This window comes from Hipposideros armiger, unplaced genomic scaffold (assembly GCF_001890085.2).
Source record: "Hipposideros armiger isolate ML-2016 unplaced genomic scaffold, ASM189008v1 scaffold_87, whole genome shotgun sequence".
Classification (NCBI taxonomy): domain Eukaryota; kingdom Metazoa; phylum Chordata; class Mammalia; order Chiroptera; family Hipposideridae; genus Hipposideros; species Hipposideros armiger.
Genome location: NW_017731437.1, coordinates 2147637 through 2172580, shown reverse-complemented (window position 1 = coordinate 2172580; position 24944 = coordinate 2147637). Strand labels below are relative to the sequence as shown.

The following is a 24944-nucleotide window of genomic DNA, read 5'->3' as shown; positions in this document are numbered from 1 at the left end:
CAGAGGCCCCAGGCCACCACCCTCGGTCCACATGTGAGACGGGTGGACCATCTCGCCATCTTTCCTCAGCTTCATCAAACCCACGCTTTCACTCCCTCCTCTGCTTCGCGTGCCAGAGCAAATACCAACCCTCGAGTCTGCTGGGGGAGGGGGAGTGAGTCTAGAGAACCCTCAGACTCGAGGGGGTCATGTTCCAGATAGTGCCGGGGCACCCTGGGACTGCGTGGAGCTGCCGGCAGCCCGTGGAGGGTCCCCCTGCAGGCTGATGGAGCCCACCACCCCTGCCTGCCACATGCTCCCTTCACCGTCGGTGCCCCCTTCCCTCCTCTGCCCTCTCCCTCCAGCAGCCGGAAGGGCAGGGGGAACATGGCCTGGGCAGGGCGGCCACACAGCTAACAGGGGCTGGCGTGGGGCCAGGAGCTCAGAGCCTCTGCTGGCCTTGCTACCTCACTGCATGGCCCTGTCCGGGGAAGGCTTCTGTAGAAAGCAGGCCAAGCCGAGCTGCCTGGGTGGGGTGGAAGCGGCCCAGCCTCGCAGCAAGTGCTGGGAGCACGGCCTGCAGACGCCAAGCCAAGGGACCTTCACCAAGCGGGAAAGTGAGCGACGCAGCCGGCTGCAGCTTAGGGTGTCTCCGGCACCAAGCCCCACACGCACACACAAAATGTCTGGTTTGGAAGGGCCAGAAGACAAGGGCTCTGTGCTGGGGAAGCCCCCCACCCCGGCCGGGGAGGCCCCACACAAGCTCCCCTCTCGGCTGAGCACCGAGCAGCGAGCGGAAGGCCTTAATTAGTACCAGACTGCGTTGTGCCGAAGGGAGGGAGGGGACAGGAAAGGGAACCAAGGCGGAACGTGAAGGGCCCCGGGAAGGGGGTGGGAGCCGAGGAAGAGCGGGGTGCACTCCAGGCCAAACCTGCATGGAAGGAGGGTGCGGAGATGCGGCCCGGCCTCACCCCCCTCTTCCTCTGCAGTTATCCCAGCTTTGTTATCTACAGCTTGTCCCTGGGAAGGCTGGATTCCGCTCCGAGGTCAGAAGTCAGGCTCCAGCTCCAGCCAACCCTCTCCTGCCCCTAGAAAGCCAGCCAGTCAGTGCCAGGGGACGCAGCGGCTGCTTCCGGTGTGGACGGGCCGGCCCCAGCGTGGGATGGCAGACCAGGTCCTGTCTCAGACTCGCAGTGGCTGCCCCGCACACCTTGGCCCCATGTTAGCCCCTTCTCTACTTGGACACCAGCCTGCCACCAGTCCAGGATGCTTCATCCGTCTTGTCCCTGTTCCCTCCAGGGTTGCCATAGCAGACCCTCCCTCATGCAGCACCCCCTTTCTCAGCCCACCCTTATTTGGTTCGGGTGTTCACTCTCCTCCCTGCTCTCCGAGAGGTCACCAGGTTAGGTTCTCAGCAAATGGGGCCAGGGGCCGCCTCTCAAAGCTGTCATGAGAGAGGGCTTCTGGGAGAGGGGACTTCTGGGGAGCCCACCTCCCTTTTGAGAACTGTGACTGTGCTCTGGGCAGCAGCTCACAAGTCAGTAACTATTCCCGCAGCCGCTGCAAGTCCCCTCTTGATGGCTTCCAGAAAAAGCATTCCATCTGTGGTCGTCACTGTCCCAAGATCCAAGAATATGCTCAGAACGGCAACTACAACAAAAGCTGACACCGAGAAAGTGCTTACGAAGGGTAGGCACTGTTCCCGGAGCTTTACACGCACCCTCGTAGGTCCTCACAACAGCGCATTTGAGCTTTCCTATCACTCGCCTTTAGCAGATTAGGAAATGGACACAGAGAGTTTAACAACTGGCCCCAGGCCACACAGCAAGAAGGGGTAGGAGACGGCTCCCTCCAGAGCCAGCCCCCTTCCTCAATACCCTTCCCCCCAGAGGAGGGACGGTCCAGTGGTCCAGTCTCCAAGAACCTCCTCATCTAATCAAAAATCTGGGGTGAGGGAGCAGGGCCTCGTCTTCTGTCCCCAATTCTCAGCTCCAGGCTGGGCACAGAGGAAGCCTCCGCAGGTAGATGAATGAATCAATGAGAGCCTGACAATGGAGGACAGCAACAGGGATGAGGATAAAACACAACAAAAGTATCATTTACCACTCACACTGCCTCACAGATAACCCCACGAAATAAAAAAGAAAGCACCTCGGGGGCCCACTGCCTGCCCCCCACCCCTAGCCGGGGTCCACCATCTACTAGAAACTCCCCTGCCTGTTTCCAAGTCCCATGGGCCCAAGAGGGCCCACTGGGTTACTGTCCCATACCCTCCTAGGGCAACGTGGCCCATCCCTAAGGCAAGACTCCGACAGAGTGAGGGAAATGAAACTCCCCAACGACAGGGCACTGTTGAATGTGGCAGGGAGACGCGGCCGATCAAGTCATTTGTATTAAGTGTATGTGTAGAAAAAACAGACGGGAAGGAAACACCAAAATGTGAACAGTGCTTGTTTCTGTAGGATGCAATTACTACCGATCATTTTCTTTACAGTTTTCTAATGAAAGGACATCTTTGTCGGGAGTAGGCCTAATTTTTAAAAATCACAAAAAAACAAAGGCCGTTTTTCAGTCAGGAAGACAGACAGACGCTTCTTATCATCTCAGCAGCCCGAGCATCGGCTCTCTGGCATCGCCTGGCCAAGCAGATGGCGTGTTCTAAGGAGCAGTCCGCTGGGTGATGAGCGGGTCTTCCCGGGGAGGCTCCCAGGGGCCCCTTCTCCTCCCCGTGCAGAGCTGGGTCTGGGACCCACCATCGGGGCTGCCGCGAGGCCGCTTCCCGCTGGGCTGCAGGGAGGATGTGGGGTCAGCCCAAGTTTGTGTCAACACGTTCTGCTTCATCACAGCCTGGTGGGGGCCCTCCACCCCTGGCCTGGCCCCCCCACCCAGCCCGGCACGACAACCCCAGGAAAAATGTTAGCAGGAAGGGAGGCTGCTGGGGGTGTGACAGGAGAGACCTTCCAAGGACAGAATTGTAAAAAGTCGCTCTGCTCAGCCCTCCCCAAGGACTTGAGACCTCCACTGCCCCCTAGTGACCGGCTGGCTCGGAGAGGAAGACGGGGATGAGTGCCCAGTGAGGCCAAGGCTGGGAGGGAGGCGGGCACCAACCACCGAGGCAGGGAGTGGAGCTGCGGGTACGAGGGACGGGGAGGGCAGCCTCTTCCTCGGGCCAGCTCCTGTCCAAAAAAATCACTGTCCCCTTTCCTCTGGCCATGAAATGAGTCTGCCCGGGTGAGGTAGCTGGGCTGCGTCCAGGCAGTGGGCCTCCTGGCCAGTCCCACCGGAGCCAGCTCCCAGGGTCTACTGTTGCCACACAGAAGAGAACGTGGGGTGCCAATGCATTTGTGTCACAGAGTGAAGCCCTGCTCCCAGGTAAATGATCCTCGCCCCAAAAGCAGCCGGCACTACCAAGACCACCCACAACTCTGGAGGCAAACCCCCACCCAGCAGCAGAGTGGGCGCCAGGAGCCTGGGCTCGCCCGTCCCCTGTCCGGACCTGAGTCCCGTCAGCTCCCAGGGTCTCTATAACCGCTTCCGCCCGGGCTGCATAGGGTTCCAACTCGTAAAGCCCACCTCGCCTTCCCCTTCCCCTCCAGCTCCTCGTCTCTGACACACTCAGCCCTTGATTCCAGCTTTCTTCTCCGTACCGGTATCCTCAAACCCTTCCTCCTCCAGGAAGGAGCCTGTCCCTAAACATGTCCCTGAGTGGCCACCCCTTTCGGATCAAAGAAAACTGAAACATAGCTCGTCAGCCTCTCCACGAGGACAGACGTCACCTGGGTGCCCGGCCCCCAGAGTGGCCCATCGACACCATCGCGTCCACTGATTATCTACCACCACGCCCACGATGCCATCAGCCCCCAGTCCCTCCACCGACGGAGCCATCGCAGCCTGGGCATCCGGTTAACTTCCACATCGCCTGGCCAGTGCTGGTGCCAGCACAGCACTCCGCCAGGCGGGCGGTAAGAGCCAGCTGGCAGCCAGCGCACAAGGCCTATGAGTGCTGATGGCATCGGCGTGCCGCCGGCCTCCCCTCCTGCACAAGCACAGACTCGCCCGGCCCGGCCTCACCCGGACCCGGGGGCTCGGAGCCACACCGGAGCTGGAGGACACAGGTGACACCGCCAGCCCGCATGCTCTGACTCAGTAACCAGGTGCTCAGAGCGGGAGGCCTGCCAGGACACCACCATTCCCCACCCGGCTGCCTCCTCCGTGAGGTTGATGCTGTCCTCGGTAGCACCACTTACAATTTACTATACACTGACTGTGCCCGGGGCTGTGCCGTGTCCATTCCTTACGTCATTCCATTAAATCCCCACATCTGTCCCCAACTGACAAACAATGGGACCGACTCAGAGTAGTTAACCTGCCGAGAAAAGTGGCAGGATTGGGATTTAAACCCAGGTCCAGCTCCAACCTCCCTCCCTCCGCCTTCCCTGAGTCCATGAGGTTCCAGCACAAAGGAAGTATTTATTAAATAGTTGTGATCCAGGGAAAGACGTCCCAGGACAGTGAAGGCCCTCGGTGGGGACACAGGCAGCCAGGCGGGGGGCTGAATGCCAGAGAGCAGGGGGTGGGTGTCCCAAGGACAGGGATACCACCGGAAGGTTTAAGATGCAAAGTAACTTGAACTGACTCTCGAATCAGGAAATCACTCGGGCTAACCAGGCTCACGGCCGTCCAACCACCGCAGACCTCCAGGGGCGCCCCTCACACACATTACACAAGTGGGCGTTCCTGGGGGAACCCTGCGGGGCCTTGCAGGCCACCATGGACTTCAGAGAACAGCATGGGGCAGGCTGTGGGTTCCAGAGGGTGCAAGGCCTGGGGTGGGAGCAGGGGAGCAGAGAGCTCAGGTTCAGGAAACTGCTGGAAGCAGCTGTGTGTGGCAGGATGATTCTCAGGTTTCTTAGGGCCTGGCGACTCAGTGGGCGGACAGGGAGCTGTTTCCTGAGCAGGAGGCCTGGGCACGGACTCAGGAGAAAACAGCTAGCTGGGCTGGGCCTAAGAAGCCCCCTGGGAGACACCCGGCCTGCCCTGCCCAGACCCCTATGCTCATCCTGATTTCGCTGTCCCCATGTCACACCCACCCACGTGAACACAGACTAACTTCTCTCAGGTAAGCACTTCCCCCCACGTCACCCCCCCTCCCCCAGCTTAGGGCCGGTAGGCAGGAAACGTGGCCAGCGGTCAGGCAGAGCGGGCTAACCCTGCGACTTGTGGCTCCACACTACACACGCGGCTCTGCACCACGCACAGGCCCTGAGCACACGTGTAAATGCTGGATGGGCGGTGGACGGATGCGGTGGGTGGATGGGCGGAACCTTCCTTTCAGCCTCCTAATATGTGCATGCTGGGTCCCCGGGGTCCCTCAGTTCCTGAATGGAGACAAGGGGGGTTGAACATCAGACTGGCCTCGGGGTGTGCACGGCAGCTGGGCAGGGGCTACTTCCACCTATGGGCAGCCCCAGGGTGGCGTCCCCACAGCTAGTCACACGCCAGGTGGGCAGCCACCCTGGGGACGCAGCCATATCCCCTGGACCTCTGGAGCTGGCAGGTGGGGGTCAAGGGCTCTAGGCCACAGGCAAGAGAGGGCCCCACAGCAGCAGATGCTGGGAGTCTGGCTGCAAAGCCCAGAGGCCTCCGGAGGCCGCTGGCCCGGCTTCCTGTGCAGCTGGGCTCCCCTGTACACTCAGTCCCTTGTCAGCACGACCTCCCACAGCTGGGCGCATCTTCCCAGGCCCGGTCACATGGTGTGGGTCAGTGCTGCTCAGGGGGGAGCAGAGCACCAGGAAAAGCCCCGGGGGGGGGGCGGGGTTGGTGTCACACTCCTGGAAACAGAGGAGAGCTCATGGGGGGGGCAGGAGGGGGCGGGTAAGCGCCCACTCTGCACAGGGACTTCCACACATGGTTCTTTGGCCCAACTGTTACCCCACTCTCCCAACAGGAAGCGAACGAAGCTGGCCAGCGGGAAGCAGAGGTCTGAGCTTCACGAGAGCTCTAGGCGTTCCCCGCTCCCTCCTTCTTAGTGTTGAGTCCGCTTCTGGGCTCAGAAGGGAGGATGTGCCCATCCACTCAGGGGTCCAGCCAACGCGAGGCCATATGCAATACAGTGGGCTTCGGGGCATCACTCCTCACTGAGTCTCCCAGAGGCCCTGTGAGGAGGACGCAGTTCAACCCACTTTACAGACAAAGACACTGAGTCCTAACGTGACCTGCCAAGGGCAGAAAGCGATCGGGGCTGCCTTTTATTAATGTTACAAAGTCAGCCACAACGGCACACCTTCCGGACAGAACTTCTCTGTGACTCAACAGGGACCACATCTCACGCTGCCCTTGAGGGGCAACTTGAAGGTCAAACAGGCTGGACTCCGCCCTTTGTGCCTGCCAACTCCTGAGGCCTCTTCCCTACCACCAAGATGGGCCATGGAGGGGGCCGATACCCAGGTGGGTTAGGAGTGTCCATGTCGCCTAACGGAACAACCAGTGGGTCACTGACCCTTCCACTGGGCGCAGGAACCCAACCAGAGGCTGTCACAGTGACACAGAAACCCTGTGCCTAGGGACCAGCCAGCTGGGGCTCTGGAATCAAATAGCCCTGTGCTCAAATACGAAGCCGCGTCGGCCACTTGTAGCTGTGTGGCCTGGGGCAAGTCACTCAACCTCTCTGGACCTCAGCACCAGCTTCTCTGCGACAGTACAGGTAACTGCTTCCCACAGTGTCTGTGCAGATACATCCCGTACACGATGCACATGAGGCGTGGAGCCCAGCACTTGGAGCGTGTAAGGACGCAGTCAGCGGTCACCGTGATTAATGAAATATTAATGAAGGCTGGGAGGCGAATGACAGCCTCCCCGCGGTGTCCCAAAAATGGAAACAAATCTGCTCAGCTCTCACAGAAGCAGAAAGCCAGCCAAGGGCAGGCTCCCAGGCCTGGCTTCCAGCGAGACGGGCCACCCCCTTACAGCACATTCCCTCCGGTCTCAGGCAGGGCCCGGGGCAGGCCGCCGCCCTCAGATTATCTCAGAGCTGGCACCTGCTTCGAACGCACATGCTTGGACTTTCCAGATCTTTCCTCTCCTCTCTCTGACCTTCCCCTACTCACTTATTCCCTTCTCCCCCCAACACACACACTTTCTTACTCACTCTCTCCTTTCATTCCTGTTCAAAAACAAATAATCCAGGCCAAATGTGTCAGCTGGCTTCTGGAAAAGGTTCTCTGCAGCATGAACTGTGTGGTGGTTACACTGCAGGGGGTGGGGTGGTGGCGATGGGAAGGATTACTCACTGCAGAGCAGAGATCTCGGGGTACAGTGCAGGGGGATTGCCGAGACTGGGTCACAGGGCAATGGCTGGGGCCAGCCTCACCCCACGCCCCAGTCAGGACCTAGCCTGGGGCCACATCTCACAAGTCTCCTGAGCAAGAAACTTGACACACCTGGTCACATGGTCAGAAACACTGCATCACGCCGCCATTTTGGGGGGGGTCACATGGTGGGTTCCTGAGCATTCTGTGAGCAAAACACTCAGGGGGCTGAGGCTTCTCATCCTCACGCACAGCCTGGTCAAGATGCTGGTGTAATCTCAGAGCCCCGAGATCTCACCAGGTGACACTGGAGTTGAGTCCTGAGCAAGAACCCAGAGGAAAAGGGAAGGGTCGGAGGGCGCGGGGAGGTGCTCAGAGCAGCGCGTAGTCCACTTTTTTTGGCAGCGTTGGCACCCCTCAGAGGCCCTGGTTCCAAAGGGTCCAGGAAGCTGCATTTCAGATTCAGAACTCCCCAGAGGGGTGCCTTGGAAACAAGCCTGGCAGGTAGCAGCAGGACCCCAAAGGTGAGGGGCTTCCTCTGCCACGGGGTCTCAGCCCATGGGTATCAGTTTTCCCGTCTTCCCATGTGGCCAGGAGCCCCGCTCCCTGGGACCAGCCCTGAGCACGCCCTGGGGAAGGGAGGGCCGTGGGGGGTGAGGGCAGATGGTTTCGCAGGTACCCTGGGCACCCCAGCCGCTGCTCTCTCTCCAGCTTCCCCCACCTCCGTCCCCCGGGCAGAACTCTGGGGGCCTGTTCCTGAGGCCCAGAAATAAGGGGACTCCAGGAAGCTCCTCTCTCCGTCCCCCAGGCCATGCTGAAGGGATGACCTCCCAGAAAGCCACGTGGTGGCCGCTACTGTCCTGGCCGCCCGGCCTGGCCCGAGACGGGGCGTTGACAAGTGAGACGCTGCATTTCCACTGGCTTCTCCACCTGACTTCCCTCTGATGTCCCGAGGGCCCCGGCCACAGCATCCATGCTGGACGGGCCCTGTGCTGTTCAAGGTAATAGCTGTGAAGAGCTGAGAGTGGCGCCTGGCGCACAGCACACACCCAGGAAGGGCTAGAAGACGGGCAGGACCTCTGGCCAGGGAAAAGTGAGGGAGCTGCCGATCCCCGACGGTGAGGTCGCCCACTTCCAGCCTTCACCCTGGTGGGTTAGAGGAAGCCCCCAGGGAGAGACGTCCCTCTCAGCACCTAGCCCAATCAGGCAGGTGAAGAACCACTCCACGCTCCAGAGAGAGCCTACAGAAGCCATCCCTGCCACAGGACAGCGTGCTCGGGGACCTTCGGAGAGCAAACCCGGAAGGAAGGGATGACGGCATGACAGCCCAGGGTCTTTTGCTCTTCCCAGGGTCAGCATGGGGACCCCAACACAGGGAGGTTCTAATTGAGCCCCCTCCCACCCCCAGCCCAAACGTCGCCTGTTGGCTCTTCCAGCAGCATGTGGGCTGGTCTTGTAAGGAGGGCTGGGAGAGAGACAGCCTCCAGGGGCTGGGCTGGCCAGGGCTGGCTGGCCACGGGTGGCAGCGAGTAGCCACAGTGGGCTCTCTGCAGTGGTGATCAGGGAAGAGAAACGGGACTTCTAATCTGTTCCCTCTCAGCCCCTGACAAACGGTATCTTCTTCCAAAATCCAGGGCTGCTGAGGGGCCAGAGAAGAGGGGGAATACCAGAGTCTCCCTTCTGGAACTGGGGCTTTCTTTCGTTTCGTCCTTCGTGACGCCTTGTGAAAACAGGCGGCGACGGGCCTGAGCTCCCCTTCATCCAGCCAACGCTGGGGCAGGGACCCGGCTTCAGGCATGGGCCCGGTGGTCCCCAGCCCCAGCCAGCCGAGAGTGAGCTCCACCCCACCAACGCTGCTACCTCCTAGGGCCGCTGGGCAGCCAGGTGCCCCCAGGGTTCAAATCCAGATGACTAACAGCTGTGGGGCCTTAGGCAAGTGGCTGGAGGTGTCTGTGCCTTGACTTCCTCATCTGGAAAATGGGATCATGTGAGGAACTATTGGCCCTGGAAGCCGGCCTTCTGCTCGTCATCAGGCTGCTCAGCCCTCGCTGCCTGGCTGAGAGAAGGAGCTCACTAATTGTGGCCGCAGGAATCTGGACCTGGAAGGGCCAGGAAAGTCTTCCACATGCGAATCCCATCCAGAAGGGGGGTGCCTGTGCCAGCTGGCCTGCGGCAAGGGAGAGGGAAGGAGACGGCCAGGGAGGTGCGGGAGCAAGCAGGAGGTGAAGGAACAGCCCCTCCAGTCCCCACGACCACGCAACAGGCAGACACTCTGAGTGCCCCCCCAGCCCCCAAAGACTTATCGGGCTGCTGAGGCTGAAGAGTCCCGGACCTCCTGGGTCCGAACAGAATCACCCACCGCTGGAGACGAATGTCTCACAGGCTTGAAGGCACAGGTGGGGCTGCCCAGGGGACCATTTAATACAGGGGGAGGCACCAAGGCCAGGGTGGCCGGGGCCCCACATCACCCACAGAGAGCCGGGCGCAAATGCCTGCCAAGAATAAGCATGCATGAGAAACAGGCAAGGACGCGGGCACAGGCAGACCTCCTACTAAATTAAACAATTAAACCTCAGGGAACTCAGCTTCTAGTTTGCTGTCCCGGGCTCTCTCACCCGAACAGAACGTCCATTTACATAAACCTCCGGCAAACCTGAGGTCTGGATTCAAGATCTGACCCTGTGCGTGCACCTGCTCGGTCCACACAGCGGCCATGCAGCCTGACTGCCCGTCGCCAGCCCTAGAGACACAGGAGTGGCCCGGCGCCCCCACCCCAGCTGCTGCAGGAAGACACGAGGCTGTGGTGCTCATCGTGGCCTAGGTACTGGTCCAGGTACGGGGCTGGGCTCCTGCCCAAGGGACAGTCGGGGACAGAAAGGGACGGAGGGGCCGTCCTCCTCCCCAACCACCAGCCAGCTCCTCCTTTATCGCAGCCTCGCCAACCACGTCCCAACACCAGAAGCCCACCCCACCCACAAGCTGCAGCTCCCAGCCTGAACTCACCTGGTGGGGGCGTGGGGGCCGGAGCACCCGAAATCCAGGCGGGCAATGGAGGGTTGGTGGCTGCAGGCCCTTGTTTTGGGAGGTGCCTCAACCCTCTGTAACCCGAGCCCCGTATGACAAGGGCCAACTGCCTCACCGTGCCAGCTCTTCCTATCAGGTACCACATACGCATTAGTCAGCAGGCGGGCAGGCAGGCTGAGAGCCACCACCCAAGGATGTTAGACCAGAGCTGGGGGCGGCGTCATCTCGAGCGTGAAAATGGGCCCCCCCCCTCTTCTTCCTCCTGGGCTGGACTACAGGACCGGACAGGGAAGTAGACACTGCCCCAGGGAGTGGGCAGGGGCCATGCCATGATTCAGGGTGCTCTGGGGTCACCAGGGACAGGTGGTGACCGTGGGTGTTACTGCCCCTCTAGCTTGGCTCCCATTATGTGCACCTCCATCCCCGAGGTGGGTAAAAACCACCACAGCCCAAGCCCCTCTGTTCAAACAGCAGCCTCGACCCACTCCTTGGGGGTCCCCTCAGGTCTCCTGTTTCTGCCTGTAAGAGGTGCGGCGTGAAGTCTCTGTGTGGACGTGGGGATGGATGAGAGGAAATGGGCCTGGGACGCTGACCAAGGCTTCCGGGCTGACTCGCAAAGCCCAGGGAGCAGACAACTGGGGGGCACAGAGGCAGGGCGGGGGATGTCCGCCAGCCCTCCCGCCTCTTAGCTGTGTCTCCCACACCACAACAGCCTCATCGCAGATCAGACGCGCCCCAGGAGCCGGGTCCCGTGGCCCAGCCCGGGAAGCAGGGCCCCCAGGTCTCAAATGACGTCCAGGGCCGTGCTCCCGTGAGGGCCTGGTTGAGCAGAGGCCGCCTGGGAGACACAAATGTGATATTTTGCCAGCTCCAGGAGTCCCCAGAGGGAGGATTCCTTCGGCGGGGCATCTGGAGACTTGCTGGGTCAGTGAGGAAAGGAGGAGACCGTGCTGCATCCTCAGGCCTGGGGGGGCAGAGCAGAGCTGGAGGCCAGCCAGCAGAGGAAGCCGGGTCGGGAGGCACGGAGGGGCACTGCTGCCTTCCCGCCGTCAGCAGGACAGGCCAGCCCAGGCCCAAGCTCTGGACCCAGGAGAGGCTGACCTGCAGCAGGCTCCCACGGACCAACACACCTCTGTCACGGCCCAGGTCCACACCTGCACAGGCCATTCTCTCCGGGAATTCAGTGTGGGCCCATCTGTCCGGCCAACCAAGAGGCCACTGAGGTGCCGTGGGCAGCCCAGCCCACCGCACCTCAGTGGCCTCTTGGGGGGTTACAATATGTGTGATCTCGGGACACCCCCTCCACCCTCCACCAGCAAGGAACAGGAGTAAGGAGCAAACAGCAGCCCCCACCTGTGGGGTCCGACAGGTGGAAGGCAGGTCACCACTGCAGTGTGCCCCAGGTGCCCCCAGCCCGAGCGCCCACCTCGGGGCTCTGTGACACAGGAGAATAAGCCCATTGGCTAAACCACAGGGGTCAGGCTGCTGTGACTGCACCTGAACACCTGTGCAGCAGGAAGGCTGGCTTCCTGGACCCCCAGGAGAGGAGATTTGGGGCTGAGGAACTTTAAGACATTTGGGGTTAGGGAACAAAGCTTGCGGGCATACCTAAGTAAGCCCCAAACACACATGAAAAATCTACAGACCTATATATTTTAAGGAAGTAAACATTTGTGAATAAAAACAACGGGTTCTGTATATTTAATTTCCATTTACCATCCCACGGCGGGTTGAAAAGTTTGTAGGATCTCCCTGACAACTTCGATTAGAAACACGCACACTTGTTTGGGAGTTCCATACACGCTGAGATGCGTTACCTTTCTGTGTCTGGTGCTCCACACCTGGTGCGCCTTTCCCGTTCCATGACCTGGAGTTTGCAGGTCCCCGCCTCCTCTGGCTCCGAGACAAAAGGAACTGAAGGATACTGACTTGTCAAGAGCCCCTGCCCCCTATTCAGGGGGACCAGCTCTGAGGGCTGACAGAAGCCTCCCTCCTCAGTCCTGAAGCATCGTCCACAGCCCCACAGCCACCTCCTCTTCCTCAAGCTCCGGTCCCCTCTTTCCCCAACCATCTTCCGCAAAGCGTCACAGGCTTGTCCACCTGGAGAAGCATGGCTGCTGGGCTGCACCGGGTACGTCAGTGACAGCGACACCTAGGCTTCACGAAGCACTTCCTGCATGCGTCCAAGCACCGCTCAGTACACTTCCTGACATTCAAGCTCCCAACGACTTGATGACACCGTTCTATAAATGGGGAAACTGAGGCACAGAGCGGTGAGACTGGCCCAAGGACGCAGATTCCGAGGGTCGGGGCCAGAACTGGAATCCAGGCAGCCTGGCTCCAAATCCCACCTCTTAAGAGGGCAGTCCTCCTGGAGCACCTTGAGAAGGTGCAGGCTGTTATTACCCTCCTTTTACGGGAGGGGAAACTGAGGCACCAAGGAGCCATCAGCCCGGGGGCCAGAGTGTGGGCCCAGTGATTCTTAGAGCACATGGTATGTAGCACACGGAAGCTGAAAGTCTTAGACGACATGACCGGGGCTGTCAGAGGGACCAGGCGGCTTCTGGACTCAAAATCTGGGTGTCCCACGTGTAGTTCCCACGTGGAGCACGAGTACCCCAGAACCCAGGGTGGAGGGCTGGCCGCCCCGCTGGCAGATGGCGCCCTCCGGGCTGCAGTCGGGAGCTCTTCAAAGCCTCATCTGGGGCCCAGCCCCGAAAGCACTCACTTGTGCGCCAAGGGACTCAGGAGTGGAGGGGTGTCCTCCCCACCCCCTGTCCTCACAGGGCCTAGGAGACCCTGTGTTTGCTCAGCTCCTGGGCAGGGCAGCTGGCTCCAGGCAGCACCCGTGGCACATATAACCGTCCTTCACCCTGTCCCGTCAGCACATCCGTGTCACTCACTGTCACAGCTTCTTATGGGGGCCCAAGCGCTCCTGCTCTTTATTAACCCTCCAGCTCCCACGGAAACTCTGGGTGTGCTGGGGACCCCCCTCTCCCCATCACACTCAAATGCATTTAGGGGGACACTGCCTTGACACAGGCGCCAAATGTCCAGCGGCAAAATGACAGGTTGGAGGGTCCGCTGTGCTGGTCCAGCCTGTCCCCACCCCACCAAGCTTTCTGGGGAGCACTGTTGTAGCCAGCACCCTCCTGCCCCCATGCCTCCCACCGGCTGCAGCTGCATTCCGCCCCACCTCCCCACTGACCCAGCCTGGCAGGTACTGCCCACTCGGTTCAAAGGCACACGCATTAGCCCTTCAAACCTCAGCCCTGGAGACTGGGGTGAGGCAAGTGAGGCATCACCCAGGAGCAAAATTTAAGGGGGGCGCCAGAAAACTCAGGAATCAAGATAAATAGTATTTTAATGCAATCTTTTTTAAAAAAAAACATAAAAAACTTGCAGAAATTCCTCAAATAGCAAAACCCGCCAGGGCGGGGCGCAGGCTGAGGAGAATGAGAGGCATGGCCGCCCATGGGCAGGGCAGGGGCCCATCTTTATTTAAAATGTGAATATTTGTTCATTGTGGATTTTCTTTTGCATAATTTTGACATTTAAAAATGCTGCATTAAAATACTATTCCTCTTGAGTCCTGAACTTTTTGGTGCCCCCTTAAATTCTGTGTCCCCCATGAGTGCCTCACTTGCCACGCCCTAATCTTGACCCTATTCTTGCATCTGCCCTCCGACCACTGGGCGCCCACGCTGGGGACCTGGAGCCCACGCTGGTGACCTAGAACCCACGCCAGTGACCTGGAACCCACGCACTTCCGAAAGGACTTTCCTGACCACCCTCCTGATGGCACCGCGATTCCCGAGCTGCCTCTCCTGTTATTTTTCCTTTAACCCTCAACCACGTCTAACGTATCTTGTTTATCTCCCATCTCCTCCCGTCAGCACGTAAGCTTCAGGACAGGATTTTTGTCTCTGTCTGCACGTCACCACTGAATTCCTCGGTGCCAGGCACATAGCAGCTCTCAATGTTTCTTGAACAAACAGATATTAATGGCATGGAAATCTTCCAGGAAATCTGGTCAAGCGTGGCTGAAATGCCCCCGGTGGGTCCGCTCTCACAGAGCACCTTCAGCCTCTCCCCCACCCCCCGCCGGCCTGGCCCACCTCCACCCCATCCTCTAGGCCACCATGTGCCAAACTGTGGGTCCTCACCCATTAATGGGTCTGAAAACTGTTCAGTGGGTCATGGCCAGCATTTTTTTTTTCTTCACTTAAAAAGAATATTCACAACCACCAAAAGGTGGAAACAACTCAAATGCCCATCAGCGGATGAACAGATACACAAAATGTGGTCCGTCCGTTAATGGAATCTTACTCAGCGATAAAAAGGAGTGAAGCACTGACACCTGCTACAGCATGGATGAACTTTGAAAGCATCATGCTGGGTGAACGAAGCCCGACACGAAGACCATATACATTGTGTGGTTCCATTTCTAAGAAAGGTCCAGAATAGGAAACTCTGTAGACAGAAAGCCCAGTCATTGCTTAAGACTGCAGAAGACCGAGCGAGGGACCAGGGAGGACCGCGAAGGGTACAGGGATTCTTTCGGAGGTGATGAGAATGGTCTCAAATTGGATGTGGTGAGAGCTGCACAACTATTTAGTGAATACCCTAAAAACCACGAAACTGTTTACACTTTAAATGAGTCAACTGTATGATATGTGAGCTGCATCTCAATAAGGATGTTTTTAAAAAATAAGAAAAGCTCTCCCCTCCAAAAAAAGAAAAGAACAGTGAATCCTGGAGGGCAGCAGGCAGACAGCAAAGGTGACAATGACTCCATGGAAATTTTGTTTCATTTGTGTGTGTGCGCGCGCACACACACACACACACACACACACACACACACACCCCTATCTACACATATGGGTACCCTAGTTTGTGGCGTGACCTGTACTTCTTATTGGGAGGTGTGGTCCCAATAAGTTTGAAAGCCGCTCTCTGGGCAACATCAAAATTACAATTCCTGAAACCCAATAGCCCTTCACCTGCCTGAACCACTCTGCCGGCTTCAACACCTGGGTCTCCCATCACCGCCTCCAAGAGGGCTCCGCCTATGGGGCTGGGGGCTCTGGACTCAAGCCTCCCAGGACACTTGCTACACTGCACTGCACGTGTGTGTCGCCGAGGGAGCATTCCCAGGACCTCGCCTCGTCCAGTCCATCTCTGCACGTCGTTCCCCTCGGGGGACAGCACAGGACCCAGGGATGCAGCTGAGGGGCACGGGCGGTGCCATCGTGGGCCACCCCCCACCCCCCACCCCCACACACCACCACCTCTGAACAAGCTGAGGGATTTTAAATAGCTTACAGGATGCTGTTCCAGAAAAAAAGACACAAAACATGAGAAGAAAAATAAACAAAAACTCAAACAGAGCCATGGAAAATTTTTTAAGTTCTTAAAGTACCAGGCTCCCATGAAAGCATCAGGCGCAGATGGTTTCACTAGTGAATTCTTTACGAGTTTCAATAGCGATGACTCGTTGCTGTGTAGAATGTTCCAGAACACAGGGGAAAAAAGAAACGCATCCAAATTATTTTTGCTCAGCCAGCACAACACGGACACCAAAAACTGATAAATATAGCGCGCACACACCCCCCACATGCGAAAGACCATGCCCACTTGTGTGCATGCGTGCAAAAACCTCACATCCGCACCTCGCTGTTGAAACACAAATGAATTCCAATGGGTTGATGATTTCAGTACAGAGAAATGAAACCATAAAAAGTATTAGATGCAAACTTGGGTAAAATTCTTTTCTATAATTTTGGACGACTGAAGCTTCTAAGCGGGACAAGATCCCAAGAGGAAAAAAAAAAAGAATAAACTTGACAATGTAAAGGTTAAAAAAATCTGTTTGAAAGAGCACACTATAAATAAAATTAAAAGTCCACAACTGGGGAAAAAGCAGCACTTGTATACCAGCTACAACAAAGGTGTGCAAAGAACTCTTTAGAAAAAAAAAAAATCAACAAAAGGATTAACAACCCAACTGGTAAAATAATGAGCCAAAGACACAGTTCGCAGGAAACCTAGGGCCCTGGGAACACAGGAAAAGGTTCCCCCTCACTAAAGATGCACAAAGTGAAACACCAATCTGACAGCTTCCTACCCTCTCAGCCTGGGGCCAGGGGCGCGGACCTCTGTGCTATTTGGGCTAAAAACTGGTGGAACCGCTTTGGAGGCCAACCTGGCAACATGGATCAAAATTTTAAACACACACATCCTTGGTGCAGGAAGGCCACACGTAAAGGTCTATCTGACCGTCACGCGTGCACAAATATAAAAGAGAGGGTGCCTTCGTAGCCTCGTTTACCATCATCGTGAAAAGCTGGGCGAGAGCGGGAGGTGGGAGCGCAGAGTGGCTGAGGACGCAGCTGTTAGAGGAACGTGCGGGGAGCTAAGCCATCCACGCATGGAACAGGAAGAAAGGAGGCCAGCTGCAGGAGTCCGGTTCCATTTGTGTTCTGCACAAGCCTCCAGGATACTGACACAGACCTCTCCACACGTGCCCTGAAGGACCCTCCCCGACAGGCAAAATCCAGGACAAGGGGAGAGGGTGGGGGTGGGGAGGCAGACTTCCTTTCGGATTTCAAGGGATTTCAAGGGACCTTCGTTTTTTCTCTTTGACAGTGGCCATGTTGCTTTTTAGAATTGGAGGAGGGAAAGGTAAACAGGCAAATGAGTACAGAGCACAGCGTCTAAACACCAGCCATGCCCTTTCTATATAGGGGCTGTGTTTAGTTTGTGTTTATGTGCTTGTTTCACAAAAAACTCCGGGGTGCTGGCAGTCTTCCCGGGTCATCACTTTCGTTCTCACCACGCTGTGCGAGAGGAACTGTGCCCACTGTGACTACGAGAAGACTGAGTCAGCCGGCGTCAGTCGTGAGGCCCCTGCATGGCAGAAACGGGGCCCAGGAGACCTGAGGGTGAAGCCAGGCCCCTCAGTCATTCCCCCCACAAGTGGGCAAGGCCTCCCAGCTCGAACATTCTCCAGTTCCAAGGTGTAAGGTCATTTTGGAAAGAGAGAGGAGGACTAGGTGATCTTTAGGGCCACTTCTGGCTCCAACCTCTCCTGGTGTCTCAGAAGGGCACTGGACCAGACCAGGGATTTCCAAACAGGGTTTCCTGGAGTTCTGGGGCTCCACAGAGGTTGCCCAGCGGCAGCAGTGGGAAAGGGGAGGGGGCCGAGTGTGGGCAGTCCATGCCGCCCCTTCATCAGAGCCCGTCCATTTTTATGCCCCTCCCCTGCTCAGAGAATGGACGCGCAGTCCTGGGCGCAAGCTGCCTTTACTCACCAGCTACAACCTGTAGCTGCTGGGATCCCAGGGGGGCGCCTGTGCCACCCACAGAAAGCTGCAGGTCAGGGAGGACACAGGAGAGGACGCTGTGCCACATTAGGCCAGCATGAACCACGTGGCACCCTCCAGGCCCACTGTCGGAACCCGGGGTCTGGGCAGGGCTGTGCACACTTCAGGGCGCCGGCTGGGGGTCTGGGCACGCTCTTCAGTGCTGAATACGCCCTCTGTCCACACCGCACAGTGTGTGGCTGTCTGGCCCGGGCGCATCCCCACACAGCGGCCCCATTGTGCAGACCCTGGCTCCCATCAGCTGTCCCGGGCCTGGGAGGCTATGGGTGCAGACAGCTCTCCTTCTGACAGCTGCTCTGGCTTCCGAGGACGAGCCCCCGGGAGGCCTCGCCCAGCGCCATGTGTCTGGGGGGCCGGCTTCCATCCCCGGGCTGGGTGGTCAGGGCCACGGCACCCAAAGCCACAGGCCACAGGGGGGCAGAGCGGAGACCCGCCTCCTTGCCCAGCCCTCTCCCGCAGCTGTGCCTGCCTCTATGTCAGGCATTCTGCAGCTGCCGGGGCTGCATTCCCAGATGGGCCCTCGTCCCGCCTCGCCACTGGGCTGGGCTTGGCAGGCCGGCAGCTGGGCAGGCTGGCGAGGGGCAGCGGGTTCTTCTTCCTGGGCCGTGGAGCCCAGCTGCCCTGGCTGACCCCTACTCTGCCCCACCTTGAAGAAGACACCTGGGCCTGGCCACACCTCCAGCGGGACACCCTTGTCCCCCCATAAACTGCGGCCTTCCTGCTTCCCACATAGGTGGGAATGGGCCTCAGGGACAGCTCAAAAAAGTGAGCTTTTTCTCAAGATTCCAGCCACAACCAAGAACATTTCTAGATGATTTTAGCAAGAGGAAAACCCCATCGAGAAACTTGCTCAGCCTGCCCCACCCCAATCTCATGCCACTGTCACAAGTGGCCCTGGTGCCACCATGGAATGGGCACCTGGAGAGCTCTGGCCGCCGTGGGTCAGTGGGCCCAACCCCCTCCCTCATTTGACAGATAGAGAAACTGAGGCAGAGGGCAAAGTGAAATCCCGTTGGGTAGAGCCAGGACACACCCAAGAACTCAGCTGGGTGCTGGTCAGGGACGCCCCACTGGCCACCCTGCCCAGTACCCCTGGCCTCCCCCCTGGCCTCCTGCAAACCTCCAGAAACAGCAAAGAACCAGACCCAGGAGTGAGCAACCAGTGCCCGCCTTATAAGGCAGCCTCAGGAAACTTGGCTGGTGTCAAAGGAAGGGGGGGCTCCTAGGGCGAGGCAGAGCCAGGGGCCCGCCCCTTAGACACGCTGCTTCCGGGTCCTGCAGCCCAGACCCACCCATCGCCACCCATGCAGAGGCAGGGGGAGAGCGAGGACCTGGGAAAGGAGGCAAGGCCATTCCCACCCAGAGGCCGGACCGAGAGGAGCAGGGATGACCCGAGGGACGACAAGGAGGGTGCCAGGTCCAGGGACGGGCAGCCGCCTCGCAAACCAAGAACCCAGCATGCCACAGTGCAGTGGGGCAGGTCTATGGGTTCTTAGTAGTCCAGGAAAGTTCTGCCTGGGCCCTGGAGGGTCCCCTGGGGTCCCTGCATCTGCTTGCCAGAGCCACAGAAAAGGCATCCTACCTTGCGCCTCCAACATTATTTTACTGAGCACCTACTTGTGTCCAAGTCACTTGGTATCTTTTTTTTTTTTTTTTTTTAAGCTGAGCCATCCTGCTACCTGTTGGCAGCTCAGCGGCTGCTCAGCTCGGGCTGGACTCAAACCGGCGACCCTGTTGCTCACAGCTCGCACTCTTGAGCGAGCTCTTAACCAACTGAGCCACTCGGCCGGCCCCTCACTTGGTATCTTATGGGATTCTTAAAAGAACAAAAAACGAAAACAAAAACAGCCCTACCCTCAAGAAACCTAGAATCCAGTATGGGGCATGGAGCAAATTTTGAAGAATATATAGCAAACATTTAATAAAAATGGATATCTCTGGGGCCGGCCGAGTGGCGCGATGGTTAAGAACACGCTTGGGACGCCAGAGGGCCCCGGTTCGGATCCCACATATGAGGGCCAGTGACACTGCCCTCCACAGCTAAGATGCTGAACAACAGCTCAACCTGGAGCTGGGCTGCCATGAGTCGCCGGCGACGGCGTAGGCTGCACTCCCTGTGGCAGTGGGTTGCCATGGGCTACCGTATGTAGCCAGCAGCCAGCGTGAGCGGCCAGCAGCCGCAGTGAGCGGCCGTCCAGAAGCCGGCAACTGATCTGCCTCGCCAGAGAAGAGCGCAATGATGGTGCCAACTTGGGCCAGTGAAGCAACATCCTCCACAACTAGATTGAAGAACAAAACGACAGCAACTTGTCTGTTCCCCTTCCCCCAATTCCCCAGCACTGTTCCCATCCCCCCAATTCCCCAATAAAAATCTTTAAAAAAAAAAATGGATATCTCTGGACTACAGGCAAATTTTAGTTTCTTTCCTATGTTCTGAATTTTAAAGAAAGGTAGTATGGGGCCGGCCAAGTGGCTCAGTTGGTTAAGAGCTTGCTCAAGAGTGCGAGCTGTGAGCAACAGGGTCGCCGGTTCGATTCCCGGCCCGAGCTGAGCTGCCGCTAAGCTACCAATATAGGTGGCAGGATGGCTCAGCGAAAAAAAAAAGAAAGAAAGAAAGAAAGAAAAGGTACTATGGAAAACTATTTTTACGTTACAAATTCTAGCAGAGGAAAAGGGTTCATACACAGATAATTTACATTCCAAGCCAAACACGAGGTATTACACAGGAGAAAGATGCAGAAAAGCATGGGAATCAGAGGAAGTGTGGCAGCTTTCAGCCAGAGGGAAGGTTTCATGGAAGAAGTGTCATTTGAGCTGGGCTCTGAGGGATGCATAGGAGTTCGAAGAGAGCAGTGATGTAAAGAGGAGCAAGGGCAGGGGTCAGAAGGTCAGAGCAGAACCGCTGTGAGGAAAGGTGGCCTGTGGGAGACCAGGAAAGGACCAGAGCAGGAGGAGCTGGGGAACAGGGAGACGGGCGCTGGACAAGAGGGTAAATGGACTGTGGAGGCCCCCCCGGTGGGGGGGAGGGTGAGTCAGCCAGTGAAGGATCTCAACAGTGCCTGTTGAGGGAGGTCAACTGGGGAGCAACTCAGCTGGGATCACAGGAGACCCAGTCCTGCACCTGATGCCACAATCCAGGAGGCTTCCTGGAGGCAGAGGCAGAGGACACAGAGCTCTGTCCCTCCTTTATCCTTTACCCCTGTGGTGCCAGCTGGGCTCAGAGCAGAGCCTGTGGGGTGGGGGGCTTCCTGGAGCTCCCCACCCAGCCCCCAGTGGAAGGGCGGAAGGGGATGGGAGTGCCAGGTCTGCAGGAGAGATGAACAGGAAACGGGGCCCAGGGAGAGGAGGGGGACAAAGGAAGAAGCAGACGGAGCAGGGGCTGGGTGGGGACTTAGCCCTGGGCCTCCGGAATCTACTGCAGTGGGTTCCGGGAACACTCCTCCACCGGGAAGGCCCTGCCCTCCATCCCGTCCTGACCAGGACCTTGGGCCTGGACGTCCGAGGCCAAGCAGGTCAAGGCCACATTCCCCAGTCCACAGTGGGCCGTGCCACCGCTTCCCCACTCACTCCTCGCAGCTCACTCCACAGTGACTTCTGAGCACTGCTGGAAGAGAAAAGATCCTCCCACAGTGTCATCCAAGTCCCACCCCCAAGCCCCTCCCCCCACCAAGCATCCTTCCTCTTCGTGTGTCTGTCCAGCCCCAACCTTGTCCAACTGCGTCTGTCCAGCCTAAAGGTTCTCAGCCCGTGAGTACCGGTCTCAGGGCCCCTCCCCACCCAGCCGGTACGACCTGGGGGTCGGGGCACATGTGAGTTCACACGTGTATACACACGACGGCACCTTCCCCCGACCCCGAGCTCATGCTCAGCGACTAAGGGCAGTCACGCTGGCTTATGACCCCTCCAGGTGGAGCTGGACGCCCCTTTGAGCGGGCTGCTCCCTGAGCTGAGAGCCAGCGGGTCTGGGACACTGGTGACGTTGCTCACATGCCCACACAGACATTTAAATTCTTTTCCATGGAGAAATTCCACCGTTCCCTCCAGTCCCAGGCTCCCCGACATCTCTGGACGGCGACCTCACTGGGAATGCTTTTCTCTCCCCTCCTTTGCCTGGTTAAACCCCACTGGCTCAGGGGGAGGGGCCTCGGCGCCCGAGAAGCCTCCGTGCACTGCTGCTCTGCCGGTCACCACCGTTCTGCTCCTGACGTCCTGCTCGCTCCTGAGCCAGGGCCCGCCTGACCATTCCTGCATACCCAAGGCTGTGCCCCACCTGCCTGATGACCCAGGGCGGTGCCACCCCCGTCCCCCAGAGCCAGGGCCACCTCCTTGTGCATTCAGCGCCAGCTGTCATCAAGATCTGGACAGCCCAGTGATGGTCATCTCCCCGACCACATCCTGTTTGACTAGCCCGACTATGAACACCTCACCCCCAGGAGGGGGACGAATCTGGTGCCAAAGGCCCTGGACCAACAGAAGACTGTGAGGAAATGGCCTCCCAGCCACTCCCCAAACACTGACAGTGCCTCTGTCCCATATAGGTGGGTGGGAGTGGCTCTGCACGGTCAGGTTAGGGAGATGGGACGGAGAACACATTCACACACACCCAGGGCGGGAAGGGCCCTCCAAGGTCCCCTCGTCCCTCGCTACTCAGAGTATGGCCCAGCCTGTAGGACATTCAGTCTCGGCCCCTCCCCACACCCAGACGGCTCTATCTAATGGTCACTGGAACAGAACACAGCTGCTCATCCAACACCCCCGCCCCAACACAAGCCGAGTGCCCCTCGGGTCCCCAAGTCCACTGACCACTGGAAAATCCTCATTCAAAAAGGGAATCCAAAGAGAAGTGACAGCAGGGGCTTGTGAAGAGATAGATGTGTGCAGGCCCATGTTCACAGCAGCATTATTCACAAGTAGCCAAAGGGTGGAAACACCCGAGTGTCCATCCACAGATGAACAGCAAAGGTAGTCCATCCAGACAATGGAATACAATTCGGCCTTAAAAAGGGAGGAATTCTGACACCTGCTACAACACGGATGGGCCGGGAAGACGTGATGCTACGTGACATAGGCCAGGCATAAAAGGACAAATACTGTGTGATTCCACTCTGATGACGGACCCAGAGTGGCCACATTTGTAGAGACAGAAGGTAGAACGGAGGCTGCCAGGCTGGGGGCAGGGGAGGGAGTTAGTGCTAAGTGGGGACAGAGCTTCAGTTTGAAAAAGTTCTGGAGACGGATGGATGATAGCACAACTCTATGAACGTACCTAATGCCTCTGAACTGTACACGCAAACATGGTTCAAATGGTCAATTTTACGTTATGTCTATTTTACTGCAATTAAAAACAGTAATTTTGAAAAGGTAAGTCAAAACCCCGGAATATGCTGTCTCTCCAACCCAAAGAACACCTGTTGAACATTTACTGACCTCCATGTCCTGTGATCAAAACTGACCCAGCTTTTGTGGGGCTGACAGCCCTGCCGGCACCTACACACAGCCCCGTGTCCCAGGGGGGACCTGTGTCCCACGGGGATCAGCACCGCCACCCCTGTAAGCTCCCCGCGTGAGTCCTCGAATCACAGTACCCAAGCTCCTCGCCTCCCTTCCCCTCCCCTCACCAGAAGAGTACCCCCAAATGGAGCTGCGGGCAGGTACCATGGGGCTTCCTTGGCTTGGGGACCCCTTCCCAGCGGCCCTCAGAATCTTAGGGTGCAGACATTAGGCGTGTATGTTCTCCTCGACTCTGCTCACAGCCCTCCCTCCTGGGGGAAGGGAAGGAGGGGGGAGACCATCCAGTGGAAACTCCCAAGAGGGTGGGGACCTCACCCCCCCACCGCCATCCCCCCTCCCCCCCAACAAGGCCTGGGCCTCTGCCAGGCACTCAAGGGCTGTCTGCCTCTTGAGCAAGAGCCAGCCTGCCCAGCCCAGTGACCACCAGTGTGGAGCCCGTGCTTGGGTCTCAAGCCCATCCTCCTGCCCCCACCCCCCCAAAGGAGCCTGCCCCACCCTCACTTTCCAGGCTGCCAGCCCCCCCGCAGTCCTGGGCTCACACAGCAGAAGTCCTACAGCACAGCCCATGCTGACCAATAAAGAGGGGCCTCGAAACCCAGAGGTCCCTTCCAAAGTCTGACCAAGTCCAACGTGCTGCATCTTGGTCTGTCCCCCATGGACAGAAAGAGCTGCCAGTCCCCTCCCCGAGCCTTCGGACACTCGCCCCTATGTTCTCAGATCTCCATGGAAGCATATACCCCACCACCCCCAATTCAGCCAAGACTCTACGGCAAAGCCAGCTCCCGCCCCCACTCACACACCCGGCACTTTGCTACTCACCCTCCTGGCTCCTGGGTGGGGCCTCAGCCAAGGGGGGCTGGGGCTTGGGCTCCAGCCTGTTCTGCAGCTGAGACATTGGGGTGGGTTCTGAATTCTCCAGGGTCTGGGCCGGGCTGGGGGAGGCAGGCGCCTCGGCTGGCTTGGGCACCTGGATCTCAACCCTCTTGGAGACGGTGTCGGCGGTGGGGGCGGCGGGCACCTCGGGGACCTTGGAGGCGGGGGTCTCCATCCTCCGGTGGACTGCCTCCGGGGGCTTGACTATGGTGATCTCCGTCCTCCGAGGGGTGGGCTCTGGCGTCTTGTGGCCCAGCACCTCGGCCCGCTTGAGCCCAAACCGCGATGGCCCGGCGGCGCCAGCGTTCTCCACCTGCTTGGACGAGATGTCAATGGAGAGCTCGGTGCGCCGAGACACGGGCTCGCCCTTGGGCCCTGAGAGCTCGACCCTCCGCAGGGCGGCCTTGGGGGATCGCTGGCTTAGGGAGTCCACATGGCGGGCAGCGGGCTCTGAGTTCTTCACACCCAGGTCCTGGAATTTCTGGGTGGAGCTGGCCACAGTGGCCCGGAGCAGGGGAGTCTGGACCCTCCGGGGTGGGGTGGAGTTGGGCGTATCGACCTCCTCGACCTCAAAAGATCTCTTCAAGGCTGCAAGACACAGAGAGGGGGATGTGATGAGTGGACGGCTAGGGGACATCCTGCTCATGGTGAATGTCGGCAGGTAGCTGGCAGCGAGGGCCCCACGGAAGACCCTTCGCCACTCAGAATGAAAAGGGGAGGAGGCCGGCCGAGTGGCTCAGTTGGTTAGGAGCTCGCTCAAGAGTTTGAGCTCTGCGGGCCGGCCGAGTGGCGCGATGGTTAAGAACTGGCTTGGGATGCCAGAGGGCCCCGGTTCAGATCCCACATATGAGGGCCAGTGACACTG

The 24944-nt window shown here is 58.5% G+C and overlaps 1 protein-coding gene across 3 annotated transcripts in view; it reads right to left on the bottom strand.

The window, feature by feature from the left end:
* The window catches only part of SEPTIN9 (septin 9), a 188845-nt gene that overhangs the window by 57694 nt on the left and 106207 nt on the right, over positions 1-24944 (bottom strand). For all 3 annotated transcript variants that reach the window (XM_019644337.1, XM_019644338.1, XM_019644339.1), the window contains one exon: positions 24026-24667. In XM_019644337.1, the coding sequence (XP_019499882.1) occupies positions 24026-24667 (642 nt within the window). The remainder of the gene's footprint in view (positions 1-24025; positions 24668-24944) is intronic.